This window comes from Thamnophis sirtalis, unplaced genomic scaffold (assembly GCF_051295495.1).
Source record: "Thamnophis sirtalis isolate CommonGarterSnake01/CBP01778 unplaced genomic scaffold, rThaSir2_p1.2 scaffold_5, whole genome shotgun sequence".
NCBI classification, from domain to species: domain Eukaryota; kingdom Metazoa; phylum Chordata; class Lepidosauria; order Squamata; family Natricidae; genus Thamnophis; species Thamnophis sirtalis.
The window spans coordinates 118,972,411-118,991,974 of NW_028261385.1; the positions used below are offsets into that span (position 1 = coordinate 118,972,411).

The 19,564-nt window shown below is 41.6% G+C and overlaps 1 protein-coding gene across 2 annotated transcripts in view; it reads left to right on the plus strand.

Moving 5' to 3' along the window:
* The window catches only part of LOC148045616 (cytochrome P450 2K1-like), an 80,308-nt gene extending 61,181 nt beyond the window's left edge, over positions 1-19,127 (plus strand). For both annotated transcript variants that reach the window (XM_087716779.1, XM_087716778.1), the window contains 6 exons: positions 3,481-3,641; positions 4,213-4,386; positions 11,349-11,493; positions 12,020-12,204; positions 17,453-17,594; positions 18,911-19,127. In XM_087716779.1, the coding sequence (XP_087572905.1) occupies positions 3,481-3,641; positions 4,213-4,386; positions 11,349-11,493; positions 12,020-12,204; positions 17,453-17,594; positions 18,911-19,095 (992 nt within the window). In that variant the 3' untranslated portion in view covers positions 19,096-19,127. The remainder of the gene's footprint in view (positions 1-3,480; positions 3,642-4,212; positions 4,387-11,348; positions 11,494-12,019; positions 12,205-17,452; positions 17,595-18,910) is intronic.
* The last annotated feature ends 437 nt before the right edge of the window (positions 19,128-19,564 follow it).

Here is a 19,564-nt window from a genome sequence, read left to right on the forward strand (position 1 = left end):
AGGCTGGCTACAAAGTCCCCACGCACTGGCGCTGGTGGTAGAATTCATTTCAGCTTACTATGGGGGTGGCAGATGGGAGTGTAGTGGTCCTCCAAGGCATTTTGCAGGGTCGTCCAGGAGATGGATTCCACATTTGCGGGGGTGATGAGTGTCTTTGCATCTTGTAGGTCTTTGTTCCATAGTAGGTGAGGAATAGGGTGAAGAGCCAAGGTGGCGCAGTGGTTAAATGCAGCACTGCAGGCTACTGCTAGATCAGCAGGTCAGCGGTTCAAATCTCACCGGCTCAGGGTTGACTCAGCCTTCCATCCTTCCGAGGTGGGTAAAATGAGGACCCAGATTGTTGGGGGCAATATGCTGACTCTCTGTAAACCGCTTAGAGAGGCCTGATAGGCCTATGAAGCGGTATATAAGTCTACTGCTATTGCTATTGCTATTGCTATTGCAGTTGTCTGGCAAATCCTGGAAATTGTTTGCTTCCAGGAACATCCAAAATCTCCCCATATATATGTGCCCGTCTTCCATGTGTGGAGCCAAGGTGGCGCAGTGGTTAAATGCAGCACTGCAGGCTACTGCTAGATCAGCAGGTCAGCGGTTCAAATCTCACCGGCTCAGGGTTGACTCAGCCTTCCATCCTTCCGAGGTGGGTAAAATGAGGACCCAGATTGTTGGGGGCAATATGCTGACTCTCTGTAAACCGCTTAGAGAGGCCTGAAAGGCCTATGAAGCGGTATATAAGTCTACTGCTATTGCTATTGCTATTGCTATATGTGTGGGTCGAAGTTTGCTGGTGCGGGGGATGTCTGCGATGCCATCCTGATGCTGGCCGATACAAGGTGTCCTTGCTCTAAGATAGCCAGGGATGCCAGGAGGTGGGTGGTCAGATTCCTTTGTCCTTCATCTCCAGTGTTAGAAGGCCATGGGCAAAGAAGAGATGGCAGGCTCATGAAACGTTCAACACTTTATTTTCCCTATGTGTTGCAATGCGATCTGCTGGCAGGCTGCTGGAGCTCTCCATTTATTCAGCTCCGGCAAGCCTGCCGACCAATGACAGCAGTTTAACTTTCCTATGCCTTGACAAAACAATCCACGGGGACATGACAATTCCAGCTACGTCCATCCGTATATAACAGAATTAACCTCTTATGAGCTGTGGTGGTACAGTAGTTAGAACGCAGTATTGTAGGCTATTTCTGCTGACTGCCAGCTGCCAGATGTTTGACAGTTTGAATCTCGCCAGGCTGAAGGTTAATTCAGCCTTCCATTCTTCCAAGGTCGGTAAAATGAGGACCCAGATTGGCTGATCCTGTAAACCACAGAAAAGCACTGTGAAGCGGCATATAAGTCTAAATGCTATTGCTATCACTATTGCCTTCAGGAAGAAGGAGAAGATTACAAACATTTTCATTATAAGGGTATTAAGTAACCCTTCTGTGATCAGCTGATACTCCCTGGAGTTCCCCAAGCCCTGCTACAGTGTTGGCTACTACTTGTGTTTTTCTGGGGAAAAAGATACAGGATGATTCAGGGCCTGTATTGCTTCTGCTGTGAAACACCCAATTTAGAACACAGAGAACATAGACTGATAGAGTTGGAAGGGACCTCAGAGGTCTTCTAGTCCAACTCCCTGCTAGAGCAGAAGACCCTGTATAATTTCAGAAAAATAATTGTCCCGTCTCTTTTTTAAAGGCTCTAGTGATGGAGCACCCACAACTTATCAAGGCAAGCTATTCCATTGGTTGATTGGTCTCACCCTTAGGAAATTTCTCCTTAGTCCTAGGTTGCTCCTCTATTTGGTTAGATTCCATCCATTGTTTCTTGTGCCTTTTGATGCTTTGGAAAATAGATTGACCCTCTCATTTTTTAGAAGCCCCTCAAACATTGGAACAGTGCTATTTTATTGTGCCATTTTATTGTGAGATGTGAATGCTATTTTATTGTCATTTGGGGAGATGTTTGGCAAAAATTGATTAAATGGAAAAAAGAGCATAGTTGAATTTGCTTTTTAAATCCTGTCAGCACTTCTCTAGATTAAAAGTGAAAGATCATTAAAAAGAACACCAGTATTGTAGATCCGGGGCAATTTCCAATGGCAAGAAGACATAAAAAGGGCATGGATGACTCTCCTACCTTTCTGTAGTTCCGTAATATGCCAGTTTGATGAAAGGTGGATGTCTCAGCTCTCTTCACCCTGAGATCCTCTGCTTTGTGCATACTGGTGCTTCCATCTTTCTGTCTTAATGTAGCTGCTTAGTGATTTCTGCTGCCATTGCCTGTCAGTCACATGGATGTGTTTACCTGATGTTTTCCCACATAAACCTGGCATGTGAGACAGGTAAGAATTTCACAGGCTATTCCATCACTGAAGAATAAACCAAAAAATAGAGAAAAATAAAGTGGATAAAAATGAAATAAATGCAGTAGTGTATGGCATGTGACAAGGCAATCAGCACCCCTTCTCCTTTAGAAGGACATCATTCTCACAAATGATTTATTTATTTTGTTAGATGTTTATCCTATCTTTATTACTTTATGAGGAACTCAACACGGTGAACTTATCTAATATTACTTCCTCCTCTTACTTTCCCCACACCACAATCTAAGAAGTGGTTTGGGCTGGCAGAGAGTGATTGATCACTCAGACATTTTTTCAAGCCTAAAATGAGACTAGAACTCAACTCTCTTGGTTTCTAGGCCAGCACCTTAACCACTACTTTGTTTAAAAAAGGAGGAAGGAATATCAAAATAACTTATAAGAATTGCATACAAAAACAATGTTGGAGGAAACAAACTTGGTAAAGCTGCAAACATCACAGATAACATTTCAGAAATATCTCCCATAGAATCATGCAAAAAACAAGAGAGGTTGTAGCAAATTACAATCTGACATGGACCTGCTAGTAGGAACGGAGACTAGAATGAGCAGTAATACTTTACAAGATGCATCAAACCTGAAGTCAAGATGTTTGTTATTTATTTGCACAAGGCGAGCATTCTTTTTATTTGAAAACTACCTAGTCCAGTGAGATGAGCGGCCAGGTGTGACAAAGAGTGGCTGGAAGAGGAGGGGTGAGGTGGGGCCGTATGTGGTGAAGAGAGGCCGGGCGAGATGCCCATCAATGTGAGTGATGCCAAATTGACCATGCCCATCCAGTCACATGACCACCCAGCCATGCCTACTCAGCTGGTCATTAGGGCAAATAACTGGTTGTTAAATTATTTGAATCCCATCACTGACTACATTAATGTGTAACTATTTCTGTTTTAAAAGGATGGGTTACAGAATTATTCTTTGTGTTACTGTCAGTAAATTTTAGTTCAGAAACAAGCATTCTCCTGCTATCTTCTATGCAGAGTGCAAGCTGGTTTCTATGATAAATGCTATGTATAAGCAATCTGAGACTCAATATTTAAGGTGTTGAAGAACAGGTTTAATTCTGGGCTTCTTTCACAGTTCTGTTTTAATTTATTGCTCATAACCAGGAAAGCCATTTGATCCAGCAAAAATTTTGAAAGCTGCAGCTGCCAATATCATAGTTTTCTTTTTACTTGGCAAGAGGTTTGAATATGAAGATGCTACACTTCTAAGAATACTGGAATTAGTTGAAGAAAATATACGTCTTGCAACAACCCCTGCTATATTGGTAATGTATAAAGTATAAGTATAATATTTATTGTCATTGTACTTAAATATAACGAAATTGGTTATATGAAGAAAAAGTTCATTCCTACAGTTTATTAAGGTCTATTGGTAATGTAATTTTTCATATAAGTATAAGTATAATCTTTATTGTCATTGTACTTAAATATAACAAAATTGGTTATTTGAAGAAAAAGTTCATTCCTACAGTTTATTAACGTTTAATTTGTGATATTTGGATCTTAATTAATTTGAAAAAGTGATTTATCATCTCTTTAGCACCCACGTATTTCATAGCTGATGATAATGATGATGATTTTGTAGACCAGGGGTGTCAAACTGGTGGCCTGTAGATCAAATGCGTCACATGCAGACCACGCCCACTCCAGGTCCATAAAGGGGAGAAAAGTTGTGATATGTCATGTGATGGCAACATGATATCGTGAGTTTAACACCTGTGTTGTAGACTATGAAACAAATGGATAAAATGCTTTGGGATATCTACCAGAGAATATATTCATAGTATTCAGCTCTCTTAATAATGCTGCCTCTCTTATTATTCTATACTGTTTCAGGTGTATAATGTGTTTCCCAAGTTGGGATTCCTTCTGGGTGCTCGTAGGACAGTAATGAATAACCGGAAAAAGTACCATGATTTCATAGAGTCCACATTCCTCAAAGATATCAAAGAGTTTGACGAAAATAACCCGAGGACTTTTATTGATGCATTTCTTGTTCGTCAGAAACAGGTAATAAAGCACTTTATGTATGACAGAAATTATGGGTGATTTTTTTTTCTTTCTTATGTTTTACAAATATTCTTGCTGGTGCCACAATAATTGTAGCTAGGAGAAAAATTTCCTTTAGAAATGTCAGGGAACACAATTTCCTGGAGTGAAAGCAAGGAGTGAATATGTGAATGGCTAACAGATTCACTGTTCATGTCATGTCTTTATTCCTCGCATATTTACTAAAGCTACTACGTTGCTTGTACAACTCTGACTGGAATTTTTCCCTGTAAAAAGCAACATTAGTTTTTTGTAGCCATCGAGTGAAGCAGTCGTATGGGAGTCTCGCTTAACAACAATTTTTCTTAATGTCCAATTATGGTCATAAGTCGAGGATTACCTGTAGTACCACTTCTACTGTCTCTTATGGAGGGATGACTCCAGTAGGGAGATGGTCAGGTGGGTCCTTGGGAAGCAACCCTTTTATCTTTATTTTTAAACATTAGGATATTAATTATTGTGATATGGGTTGGGATATGTGATCTTCCTATTGGTCCAGAAACTCATCAGTGCAGGAGAAGAGGAAAGCCATTCTCCCTTTTTTTAAGAAATTGCAGTCTAAGGAAATCCATGGAAAAGTAGAGGTGAGCTCTGAAACCTGAAGTCTTTCTTCTTCATGTGAGTTAAAATTAAATTACTCTTCATGAAAGAAAGCATTCACCAAGCATGTAGTTGTAGTTGTAGTTGTAGTTGCGTTTATTTATAGGCCGCCCTTTTCCCTGAGGGGACTCAGGGCGGCTAACAACTTATGGGAGGGGAAGATGTACAATAACATAAAAATACAGTATGTAGTTAAGATCAAACAACATTCATTCAACATTCGGGCGGGGGCAAACTATGGTCTTTACCCCCAGGCCTGGCGGGATAGCCAGATCTTGAGGGCTGTGCGGAAGGTCTGAAGGGTGGTGAGGGTACGAATCTCCACGGGGAGATCGTTCCAGAGGGTCGGAGCTGCTACAGAAAAGGCTCTCCTCCGCGTAGTTGCCAGCCGGCACTGGCTGGCAGATGGCACTCGGAGGAGGCCTAATCTGTGGGATCTTATGGGTCGAGAGGAGGTAATTGGCAGAAGGCGGTCTCCCAAGTACGCAGATCCACTACCATGAAGGGCTTTATAGGTAGTAAGAAGCACCTTGAAGCGCACATGGAGGTCAACAGGTAGCCAGTGCAGCTCGCGGAGGATAGGTGTTATGTGGGCGAACCGAGGTGCACCCACGATCACTCGCGCGGCCGCATTCTGGACTAGCTGAAGCCGCCAGATGCTCTTCAAGGGCAGCCCCATGTAGAGCACATTGCAGTATTCCAGCCTAGAGGTCACGAGGGCGCGAGTGACTGTTGTGAGAGCCTCCCGATTCAGGTAGGGTCGCAACTGGCGCACCAGGCGAACCTGGGCAAATGCCCCCCTGGTCACAGCCGACAGGTGGTGATCAAAGGTCAGCTGTGGATCCAGGAGGACTCCCAAGTTGCGAACCCTGTCTGAGGGGTGTAAATTTTGACCCCCCAGCCTGAGCGTTGGAACACTAACCAAATTTTTGGGAGGGAAACACAACAGCCACTCGGTCTTTTCTGGGTTGAGTACAAGCTTGTTAGCCCGCATCCAGTCCCTAACGGCTTCAAGACCCCGGCTCCTCACGTCCACCGCTTCATTGAGTTGGCACGGGGCGGACAGATACAGCTGCGTATCGTCCGCATATTGGTGGTATCTTATCCCGTGCCTCCGAATGATCTCGCCCAGCGGTTTCATGTAGATGTTAAATAGTACGGGGGACAGGACCGACCCCTGCGGCACCCCATATGATAGGGGCCTCGTGGTCGATCTCTGACCCCCGACCAACACCGACTGCGACCTGTCCGAGAGGTAGGAGGAGAACCACTGTAAAACAGTGCCTCCCACCCCCACCTCCCGCAGTCGTCGCAGAAGGATACCATGGTCGATGGTATCGAAAGCCGCTGAGAGGTCAAGGAGAACCAAGATGGAGGCGTAGCCTCCATCCCTGGCTCTCCAGAGATCATCGGTCAATGCGACCAAAGCGGTTTCTGTGCTGTAAACAGGTCTGAAGCCGGACTGGAAGGGGTCCAGGTAATCGGCTTCCTCCAAGGACCGCTGGAGCTGGTAGGCCACCACCTTCTCAACAACCTTCCCAATAAAGGGGAGGTTGGAGACTGGACGATAGTTGTTGAGTACGGCTGGATCCAAAGATGGTTTCTTCAGGAGGGGTCTCACCACCGCCGTTTTAAGTGCGGCGGGGAAGTGCCCCTCCCGAAGCGAGGCGGTAATAACCGCTTGGATCCAGCCCCGTGTCACCTCCCTGCTGTTAGCAACCAGCCAGGAGGGACACGGGTCCAGTACACAGGTGGAGGCACTCACAGCCCTCATGGCCTTGTCCACGTCCCCGGAAGTAACATCCTGAAACTCAACCCAGCAATGGTCAACCAAATCGTCCTCTCGTGCCTCGGCTGGCTCTGCAAAGGTGGAGTCCAAATCCGACCGAAACCGAGCAACTTTGTCCGCCAAGAACTGGGCATAATCCTCAGCCCTACCCTGCAAGGGGTCCCCCGTATCCCTCTTATTTAAGAGGGAGCGGGTTATCCTAAACAGTGTTTATTGAGAAGAAATGGCAGAGAGGTGGGGAAAGTTCACTGGAACATAACATGCAACAGTCACTCGGCCTATGCACTTCCATACACAGCCACAGCAGAAGGATGTCCTGACTTCATGTATTCTAACATATATTTCTGCCCTTTCTGTGGCAATTAATCCTAATTTTAATTCCCCTGCATACATTGATAAATGCCAATCTACAAGATCAAGCTGTCTTCATTTAGATCAAGTTCCTTTCCCATTTTCTCTTAAATTCCAAAAGAGAAAAGATTTTAATTTTTCTTTATTTCAATTCATTCAGTAATTCATGGTCTTTACCATATGTTTCTCATTATTACAAATCACAATCTTCTTTAGCCCTGACCATAAACAGATGAGCCCATTAACCCTAGTATTCATTATCTTTTTGGTCAATCAAGACCTTGACATAATTCTTTGTGGCAGGATTATGAGTGTTAGGGCTCCCTGCTAACCATAGAACACAAAACCTGCCACTGTGGACACATTTTAGCCAGCATGCCACAAACACAACCAAAATCAGCTTTGCTACATTTAGGATCAATCAGAATAGAGCTGAAAGGGACCTTGGAGGTCTTCTAGTCCAACCTCCTGCTCAAGCAAAAAAAACCTATATTATTTCAGACAAGTGACTGTCCAGCCTTTTCTTAAAAACCTCCAGTGATAAGCACCAAATTTCTGAAGGCAAGCTGTTCCACTGGTTAATTATTTTTATTGTAAGGAAGTTTCTCCTTAATTCCAGGCTGCTTTTCTGCTTGATTATTTGTCCTGGCCTCTGGTGATTTGAAAAATAAGTTGACCCCCTCTTCTTTGTGGCAGCTCATCAAATACTTGAATACTGCTATCACGTCATTCCTAGTCCTTCTTTTCTCTAGACTGGCCGTACCCTATTCCTGCAACCGTTCTTCATGTTTTTGTCTCCAGGCCTTAATCATCTTAGTTGCTTTTCTTTGTACTTTTTCCAAGGTCTGAACATCATTTTTTGTAATGTGGTGACCAAAACAGGGTGAAGTATTACAGGTATAGTCTTACTAAGGATTTATAAGGTGGTACTAATGCTTCTTATATTTTTGATTCTATGCTTCTGTTTATATTAGGGTTTTTTGGCAGTGGCTGCACACTGCTGGCACATATTTCAGTGATCGTCCACTAGGACTCCAAGACCCCTCTCACAGTTACTGTTTTTGAGCCAGGTTTCACATAAACTGTACCTGTATCTTTAGTTTTTTCCTGCCTAGGTGTAAAACCTTGCTTTTCTCCACATTAAATTTTATGTTACTGGATAGGGCCCATTGTTTAAGTCTGTCGAGGTCTTTTGGATTCTAAGCTTGCCTTCTGGGGTGTTGGCTATTCCTGACAATTTAGTGACATCTGCAAATTTGATGAGCTCCCTTCTATTCACTCATCTAAGTCATTTATAAAGATATTGAAGAGTACTGGACCTAAGACAGAACCTTATGGTACCACATTGCTTACTTCCCTCCATGTAGATGTAGCACCTTTAAGGATTACTTGTTGAGTATTGTTTATTAGCCAGTTACAAATCCATCTGGTGATAATGCAGTCTAATTCACATTTTCTAGTTTAGAACAACTAGATTGTGGTCTACTCTTTTCAATTCCTTGCTGAAGTCTAAGAATACTATGTCCACAGTATTTCACTGCTCTACTAATTTAGTCACTTTCTCAAACAATGAAATAAGATTGGTTTGGTATGATCTGCTTTTAAACCTGTGCTGGTTTTATTATAACTTTATTTGTTTCTAGATATTCACAGATCTGTTTTTATTACTTTTTCTAGTATCTTTCCAGGTATTGATGTAAGGCTGATTGGTCTATAGTTTCCTGGGTCCTGGTTCTTTTCCTTTTTTGAAGATGGGAACCACATCAGCTCTTTTCTAATCCTCTGGTGGTTTCCCAGTACACCAGGATTTTAAAAGATATGGCACAATGGTTCTGAGATAACATTTGCCAGCCCCTTCAGAACTATAGGATGTAATCCATCCAATGATTTATATTTATCAAGTCAGACAGGCCTTCTCTTACCATTCTTTTGCTTATTTTAATTTTTATTTCTAGTCTGTCTTTTACAGTTATGTTTTTGGGACGTTGGTCTATGGGTTCTTTTTCTATGAAGACTTATGCAAAAAATGAATTAAACAGCTCTGCTTTCTCTCTACTGCCATTTACCTCCTTGACATCTTCTCCCTCTAGTGGATTGACTGTTTCCTTGACTTTTTTCTTGTTATTTATGTGTTGAAAGAAACCTTTTTTATTACCTTTCACTTTTGTTGCAAGTGCTTATTCATTTGCTTTTCTCATTTCATTTTTGCAGATTTTTGGCTATCTGATGATTTTCTGCTTTATTTATGAGTCCCTCTTTCCATTTTTTGTATTTGTCCTTTTTGTCTTTCAGTTTATAGAGGGATTTTTGTGCAACCATGTTGGTTTCTTCCTGAATTTCTTTTTATTTTTCAGTGGTATTGTGTTGGACTGGACTTTTTAATCATATTTTTCAGAGTTTCACATGCTCCTTGAGTTGATTTTCCCTTTAGAATTTTAATCCATGGAATTTTTCTTGGGTTCTCTTTCAGTTTTTTAAAATCGGCTCTTTTAAAATTTAAGACACTGGTTAGATTATATTCTATTCCTTGTGTTTGCATTATATTGAGTTCCAATATAAAATGATTACTCTCACCCAAAGTTCCGGCAACTTCAACTCCCTCTATAACTTCTTCTCTATTAGCAAGAATTGGGTCCAGTATAGTTTTTCCTATAACTCCTTTCTCTATCTTTTGGATGACAAAGTTCTCAGCTAAGTTGGTTAGGGACCTGTTTGATCTCCCACTTGCTGCAGAGTTTGTCTTTCATTCGATATCAGATAAGTTAAAGTCTCCCATTACTACTATGGTAGGTTTCCTATATACATATGTTCATTGATTAGCAAAGAGTTCATCTATTTCTTCTGCTTAGTGAGGTGGCCTGTAGTATACATCTATAGCAATGTCCTCCCCCCCCCCTTTTATATTGACCCATATGGATTCATGGAGGTTTTCATCCTTGGTTTTGTGTATTTCTGTAGAGATGTAGTGATCTTTTATATATAATGAAACTCCACCTCCTCTTTTGTTTGGTCTGTTTCTTTTGAATGTATCTTTCCATCAGTACATTCCAGTTATGAGTTTCATCCCATCAAGTTTCAGTAATGGCAACTATATCATATCTGCCTTCATGTATTAATATTTCAAGTTTACTCTGTTTGCTCCCTCAGAATGAAGCATTAGTGTATATCATTTGAATCCTTTATGAGTCTTGGGTATGTTTCTTATATCTCCTACTTTGTAACTGGGTTTTCCATCCTTTCCATCACTCTCTACTTTATTAACTTTTTATTTTTCTTTCTCTTTCTCTTTACTCCCTACCTCCTTATTTGATTGGTTATCTCATGGTTTTGGTTTGGAACTAGGTTCTAAAGGTCATGAAAATTGGCCTCCCTCCCCCCTCAAATTTTGGTTAAAGCCCTTTTGATAAGAAAAAAAAACGTGATCGCTAAATTAAAGTCTACTTTGCAAGCCACTCTACTATAGTTTGCAACACAATACATATAATCCTTGAATTATGAAAGCAATTCAGCCTGGAATTTCTGTTACTGAGCGATGGTTGTGGAGCACAACCGGATTGCTTAGTGATGGGAATCCCTGTGCATAAGTGGAGAGACTTACCCCAGAAAATCCCTGCTGGCTCCCCATTGTCTTTATGGAGGAAACAGCAAGGAAGATTGCAAAAGGCAGGCATATAATCACAGCTACTGAACTATAGTAAGTGCTAGATGGTTACCAAGTACCAAAGCCGGATCATGTAATTGTGGGACTGCTCAGATGGTTGGAACTGCAAGAATTGGTTACAACCACCATTTGTTTACTATCATTTTAACTTGAAACGCTCCTGGAATGAATGGCCATAAGAATGGCCATAGGTTAAAAATTATTTGTAGGCGATACATACGTGACATATTCCGGATGCTTATATTTTGCTTTAGTTTCTTTAATAAGGATTTATATAAGCAGAAATCTACAGTCTAGAGTTAATCATGCTCATAAACACTGTAAATAGAATGATAACCTTTTCCCCATTTATAAATAATATTCCTAAGATTTAGTATCAATAAGCAAAACAGTGCATTCCAGTTCTTGTGAATTACAACTCTCACAGTATCCTGACACTGGAAATTTGGAGGCCATGGTAACAACTTTCAGGTATGTAGATTAAAGAAATACACTGAATTTCCTTTTCTTTACATTCTTCAGGAGAATAAGAAGTCAACACATAGCTATTTCCATAATGATAATCTTAAAGCTCTTGTGGATAACCTATTTGGTGCTGGCATGGATACAACCTCAAACACATTGTGCTGGGCCATACTCCTAATGATGAAGTATCCAGAGGTTCAAAGTAAGCAGTTTTCTTTTGATTGAATTTCAATAAAAATATATAATTATCTGACAAATAATAAGGGGAGGGAGAATAAGAAGCAAGAATAAGTTGCCCTTCCGATTACTGTATATTTGAATGAATTAACATGAAGTGAGAGTCAATATAAGATGTCGCTATGTGAAGAGTTCACACATACTGTATACTTTCAGAAATTTTGGGGAATTGCACCATAATGTGTTATGCACCTATCGCCTCCCATTACTGTTGAATGAGATAAGACCAAAACAGCTTTTTGCTAAGAATGATATATTCCAATCATAATGTTACCTTAACTGATTTTTTCTACTTCACTAAGCATTTCATAAAATAAGAGGTATAGTGATAAAAATGGGAGGGGGATTACAAGCATAGATCACAATCGGTTATCTTCAGATCTCTACTATGAATTAGACTTTCTCTACTCTACTTGGAATTTTTGCATAAACTCTCATTTAAAACAAAATTCAAATTATGGTATCATCTTGATGTGATTCTATTCTCCCAGGGAAGGTCCAAGAAGAAATTGCAAAAGAGATTGGGGTTCGTCAGCCAAGGACAGAAGACCGATTCAAAATGCCTTACACCAATGCTGTAATTCACGAAATTCAAAGGTTTGCTGATATTGTTCCAACCAATTTGCCCCATGCAACCACCATGGACATAACTTTCAAAGGATTCTTCATTCCCAAGGTGAGGACTGTGAAATAATCCCATTGTTAATGTTCCAACCTTTCTTTGTACAGTATAAATCCGTGATGAACCTATGGCACATGTGCTGGAAGTGGCACGCAGATCCACCTCTCTGGGCATTCAAGCCGTCACCCGTTGCTATTCCGGGTTCTGGTGTGCCTGCCAGAAGGGCTTCACCTATGTGGGAGCAAAAGAAACTGGAAGAGCAGCCTCCCAGTGTGCATTTACGTGGTGGGCGGCTGCTCTTCCTGTTTCTGGTGCACACATATGCACTGGCCAGCTGGTCTTCACACATGTATGTGCTCCAGAAACTGGAAGACCAGCTGGCTAGTGCACATGCATGCACCGGAAAGCGGAAGATCAGCCACCCGGCACGTGCATGTGTACCAGGTGGATGCTCTTCCGGTTTCCAGTACGCACACACATACGCACTCCCATTTCAGCACTTGGTGCATAAAAGGTTTGCCAACACTGGTATAAACAATTCATGACTATAATTGAGCCCACAATTTTAATCATCAGTCATGATAGACTTAAAATGCATCACCATGTGACCATGCCCAATGTTATGACCTTTTTTGTGGCACTCATTAAGCAAACATTGGGGTCATAAAATGAATGCTGTGGTCATTAAGTGAACCCAGTATTCACTGTAGCATGTTTTTGGCCAGAAACTGAAAGTAAATATTGGTTTCTAGCAAAAACATAAATTGCAGACATACGATCATGGGATTTGGCAAACAACCATAAATGACAGATGGTTGCCAAGTACCCAAAATATACCGTGTTTCCCCAAAGATACGACATGTCCTCATAATACAGCCATGCCATATTTTTCTGGTGGGCAAAAATATAAGCTCCCCACCCCCCGCACATATAAGCCTCCTGGACAACCCCTCACCTCCGACCAGGCAGAGTGCCACTCACCAACCTAGCAGTATCCCAAAGGTGCCAAGCCACAGGAAGCTGGGGGTAGGCAAAGGTGATCATGTTGTTTGGTCCCTCAGGATACCACTAGGTTGGTGAGCAGCGCTGTGCCCAGCTGAAGAGGGGGGTTGCCGGGCGGCTATTCTCTTGCGAGCGGGCTCCCAAACAGCCGGGCACAGCCTCATGGGCGAATGGCTGTGTTGCACTGTTGCAGCAGTGCAACATAACAGTGACCACGCTCATGAGCAGCCAACCGGCAAACCCCCTTTGCAGCCGGGCACAACACCATTCACTGACCTAGGGGTATCGCCAAGCCGTGTGAGTGCCTGATCACCACCGCCCGGCTCCCGTGGCTTGGTGCCTTCCAAATGCCAGTGAATGGCGCTTTGCATGGCTGGAGAGGGGGGTTGCATGAGCGGCTGTTCCGCTGTCACTCACCCACCTCCCAGACTCACGATGCGTGGCCCAGCTCTCATTACAGAGTTAGGGCACCTCCGCCGCCGCCCCCATGCCAGCCTGGCTTTTTCCATGGCTTCCAACCCGAATCTTTCAGCAGTGCCGCCCTGGGCACACGCTCTATGGTTATACACTCTGCAGGCAGCTGGCCCACAACCATAGAGCGTGCGCCCAGAGCGGCCACTGCCGCAAGACACGGGTTGGAAGCCACAGAAAAAGCCAGGCTGGGATGGCGGTGTAGGTGCCCTGGCTCCGTAATGAGAGCTGGGCCATGCATGGTGAGTCTGGGAGGTAGGTGAGTGAGAGCGGAACAGCCACTCACACAACCCCCCTCTCCATCCATGCAGAGCGCCATTCACTAGCATTTGGAAAGCATCAATCCACGGGAGCCAGGCGTTGGCGAACAGGCACTCATGCGGCTTGGCAATACCCGTAGGTCAGTGAATGGCGCTGCTCCTGGCTGCAAAGAGGGTTTGCCGGGTGGCTGCTCGTGAGCATACTCGCTTCATGCCTGTTGTGTTGCGCTGCTGTGACAGCGCAACACAGCCATTCATCCATGAGGCTGTGCCTGGCTCTTTGGGAGCCAGCTTGCAAGAGAGCAGCTGCCCGGCGACCCCAAAACAATAAACCCTCCCCCCATAATAAAGCCCAAGCCATATTTTGTAGGTAAAAAGAAAATAAGACCCCGTCGTATTTTCGGGGAAACACGGTAGCTACGTGACCATACTAGATGGAAAGCCCAGGACATTGGAACTTCAAATCTATTGTGTTTCAGGGTCTCTTATAAGTGCAACTTGTTGCTAAGTGACCGATTTTAAGTCAAGGATTCCCTGTAAGTAATATGCAGTTTTAAATCCTGTTGAACCCTGAATGCAGATGATAATCTATTTCCTTGTTTTTTTCTTAAACTTTTTTGAACTAGTATGTGAAATCTCATATGGATTTCAAAGGGCCAATAAGAGAGATTAGTTGGGCATTTTACCAAATACCTTTTTTGACTGGAATCCAATTAATTCAACAGTTAAAACAAAAGCATTTTTTTAAGATGGAGACTAATTGAAGCAATACTTCAAAAAATGGATTGGGGAGTACCATAAAAAATGAAATTGAGTTTTTGGATAAAAATATGGAGGTAAAGACTGTTACAACAGCAAGGTTATAGCTGAGGGTATTTTGTTCACTACAATTCACACGAAAAAATGCACCGTAGATTAGAAGAAAAATGTTAAAAGGATGAATTACAGAAAACCCCAACAGACTCCACTACTGGTATTTTACATAAAATTAAGTTTTTATAACAACTATCTATATTAGCTGTGAGAGAAATAGAAACTAAATTAAAATATGTGAAGCAGAAAAATTTTGAGTTTTCTAAAAAGTCAGGAAAACTGTTGGCTTATAAAAAGAAAGCAGAAAGAAAATTATATTAAGGATAGAGGGTGCCAATACAACATTGATAGATATAACAACATAAAGAAATGCTTTCATGATTTTATTTATTCTTACGTGAAAGGTTATTGGCAAATGTTGATGAATACCTGAAGAAATAGGCGGAAATGGCCAAAGCTCATCAGAGGAGGGGCAGAAAGTGGAAAGAGTGAGGCCGCAGCCCAGCCACACATATAAAGGGACTGTTGGGACAAAGCTGGAGAGAGGCCGAACTGTTCTGAATATATTATACTCACTAAATGAACACTATGGTAAATGACACAGCTCAATTCCAATGCAATGTCATACAAAATAATTAAATCAAAATGAAAATAAATCAAAATCTATGAAAATTAGCAATAGCAATAGCAGTTAGACTTATATACCGCTTCATAGAGCTTTCTGCCCTCTCTAAGCGGTTTACAGAGTCAGCATATTGCCCCCACAGTCTGGGTCCTCATTTCACCCACCTCGGAAGGATGGAAGGCTGAGTCAACCTTGAGCCGGTGAGATTTGAACCGCTGAACTGCAGATAACAGTCAGCTGAAGTGGCCTGCAGTACTGCACCCTAACCACTGCGCCACCTCGGCTCTTCAATATATTCAATATAACAAAATTCAATATAACAATGCAATCGGACACATTGAAATGGAATCATGAAATTTTTAATATAGTGTTTGTTGCTTTTACGTCCACCAGATGGTGCTGGTTTTCAAAAAAGCATGTTTTTACAAAAAATCATGTTTTTACCTGTCACAGGTGTGACATCTATATAATATACATATATAAAAACATTAGCATATTCAAATGCAACGTTGTATCAAAATTTCAAAGCAATCAGTGAAGAACTTTAGGAGATTAGCGATTTTGAACAAACAACCATTATATTTTTATTTATATAGATGATATATGTGGATTCGTATATAGAGGACAACTAAGGGACAATATAAGAACTGTTTGGATATAATGGAGTATGCCTAATACAAATAAGAAACAAGTAGCTGTCAGCACCTCTCCATTAATTAATTAGGAAAGAAAGACCACAAGACTCCATGTGTGGAAATCAAGTGTACTTTTACTAATTAAGAATGATTAAAGGCATAGCGAAGCGAAGTCTGATTATTTAGGCGCGAAAGCTATTGATATATAGAATAGCCCATTCCCCACCCCTAGGCATCACAGTTCCAGTCCAATCATAATTCTTCCAAGTGTCAGGTGTGAGATAACTTCAAAAGACATCACAAAGGTGGAATGTCGGTGCCGTTAGTCCTGGCGGAAACACCCACGCATGCGTAGTCCGATCAGCCGGTGAACTCCAGAACCTTCCTCCAGCACAATGAGTAACCCCTCCCAAATACCATGCCCCCCCTCCCCGTTTCATGGCAGCCGAAGCGATAGCGAAGCAGAGGCTGACAGTAGCTGTGATCCTTTTGGATGCTGAGAAAGCCTTTGATAATTTGAACTGGGATTTTATCTTCAGAGTTGTGGAAGATATGGCCTTTTGGGATAATTCTCTTGGAGGGATTAAATCTATTTATACATGCCAGAAAGCACATATTACTAGTTTTGATAGCACAGAAATACCAGAATAGTATAGAACATCTAATGAAGAAACTGAAGCATTAGGGCACATTAGCTGGTTTTAAAATTAATCAAAGGAAGAGAAAGATGTTCACAATAAAATGGAAAAAAGGATTTAAAAAAAGAGACTAAGATTAAATATCTAGGGGTCACACTGACCAGTATGAATTGCATGTTGTTTTAGAAAATATGTTAAAATATGGAATGATATTACAAAAGACATAGCGAGATGGAACAAATTACTGTCGTTATTGGGTACTTTTGGTTATTCAAATGGATGTCTTTTTCAGGATGTTATTTTTATTTTAGACTATAATAATGTTGTCAATTGTTTTACCTTTAAAACAATGGCATAAATTTCATTGTAATAATTTCTACAATAATGTGTTAAATGGAAAATACTGTCGGGGCTGCTTTGCTCAGTAACCAAGAAAGAAACCACTCAACTCCATTTTGCAGAATTAAGAGTACTTTTACTGGTCATGAGTAGATAGTAGCTAGGCAAAGCAAGATCTGAGGCAAAAGCGCACGTAATCATAGATATCAATATGTGACCCAACCCCCTCCCCTTGGTAACCCCATCCCATAGTCCAATCCAAACACCCCATAGGTGTGATGTGGGAGACAACTTCAAAAATCATCATCAGGTTGGTATGACAGTTGGCCTTGGCGGCAACCCCTCTCTGCCACATGCGCAGTAGATGGTGAGAACAACTCCCTTATTACAGTCTCTCCTGCACAGAATACTTCCCTCACCCATTTACCATGCCCCCCCTCCCCGTTTCAATGGCATCCAAAAAGCAAGCAGCAAAGCAGAGGCTGACAATACTCCTCTTTATATAATTTCAATGTTTAGGGCATGTACATCATTCCATTGCTGACCTCTGTGCTCCATGATGAATCCCAGTGGGAGAAACCTCATGAATTCTATCCTGAGCATTTTCTTGACTCTGAAGGAAAATTTGTGAAGAGGGATGCGTTCATGGCTTTCTCTGCAGGTAACATCACTCTGTATATGTGAAAAGTTGGAAAGAGTTTCAGTGCAACAGAATAGTTAGGAAGATATATTGTTTTAAGATTATAATTACCTGATTTTTCGGCGTATAAAACACACTTTTCCCACCTAAAAGAGGGTGAAAATGTGGTTGTGTCTTATACACTGAATGTAGGCCCCCCACCCTTTGGCCTCTGGCTCCCAGTAATTTATCTCCTTGCAGCAAAAGGAGAAAATGGGGCTTGCAGAGGCTGGAAAAGGCTATGGAAATCCCTGCAGCCTGAAACAGCTGATGATTGGGAGCCCAGTGCTTAAAATGAAATTGAAAGTAAAACTTGCTGTTTGCTGGAATGAGGCAAATTGCTGGGAGGCAGAGGCAGATTTTTTTCCTTCTAATTAGGGTAAACTAATACAGGCTGTTTGCTGCAAGGAGGTAAGTCAATAATTATAAATGCCTTTAGAATGTTCAAATTATTAGACTTATTTTATAAAGACTGCTTTATTATTGTTCTAGACAACTTAACAAAATAAAGAAGCTTTTTAAAATAAATGCTTGATCTGAAGAGGCCCAGTGCTATTGTATCTTCTTTTAAATAGCAGAGAATAATGTATACTTCCAGAAAGCCACATCAATTTTAACAGCATCTGTACAAGTATAGTCTGAAATGCTGGCTACAAGGGGGGAGTCAAAGAGACAAAGAGGACTAAGGTAGTGGCCTTTTAACTCCATTTCATTTGAACTTTCCTGAGGCTGGTGATTGGGGCTGCTGGCTACAAGGGGGGAGTCAGACTAAGGTAGTAGCCCACACACCTAACAGCATGCAAATCATATATCTATAAACCAAAATAGCAATAATACATTCTGGATTAGTGTGCGTGAGATTGTGATTTTATTTTATTTCAAAAAGTCTGGCTTAGTTCAATGTAATAACTTTTGCACCTGTCTTTCGCAGTACTCTTTTAAAATTTGGATACGGTCAGAGGCAGATTTCCCCCCCCCTTATTTTACTCCCCCAAACTAGGTGCGTCTTTTACTTCAGAGCGTCTTATACTCTGAAAAATATGGCATTCCTTTGAGGCAATGCAACTTTGGAAAGCCATATAATTTTTTTTAAATATTACCATTTTCTGCAGGTAACATCACTCTTTGTATGTGAAAAGCTGCCCTGGAAAGAGTTTCAGTGCAACAGAATAGTTAGGAAGATTCATTATTTCTTTAAGATTATAATTATTCTTTGAGGCAATGCAACTATGGAAAGCCAGGTAAAATTGTTTAATAAGCCAAAAAAAAAACCCATCTTTTTGCCATCTTTTTTCCAGGTCAGAGAGTATGTGCTGGTGAGGACCTTGCCAAAATGGAGCTCTTTCTTTTCTTTACCAACCTCCTCCAGAGATTTACCTTCCAGCTGCCTTCAGGAACATCTAAAGATGATCTGGACCTGATTCCTGCTCTTGGACTTACGACCCCTCCCATGCCTTACAAGACCTGTGCTGTGTTATCCTGATCTGACAGAAAAAACTCATAATAAGCTATTTTCTCAGCTTTTAAATACCTTTACTTTGACAGAAAGTCAAAATCTGACAACCTGATTACATATTACATTATATTCATTACCTTTATTTTATTGGAATTCCACCTTTATTATTTTTACAAATAACTCAAGGAAGTTATCCTACCCTTATTTTCCCAAAGCTCTTTGGGTTAAGAAGAGTAGGCCTCCTCCGAATTCCATCCGCCAGTCAGTGCCGACTGGCGACTACGCGGAGGAGAGCCTTCTCAGTTGCTGCTCCGACATTATGGAACACCCTCCCCGTGGAGATCCGTACCCTCACCACAGTCCAGGCCTTCCGCACAGCCCTTAAGAACTGGCTATCCCGTCAGGCCTGGGGATAGGATTACTCTCACCCCGCCCGAATGTTGAGTGAATGTTGTGTTTTTATGATCAATTTTCTTTTAATCACGATTCTTTTCTT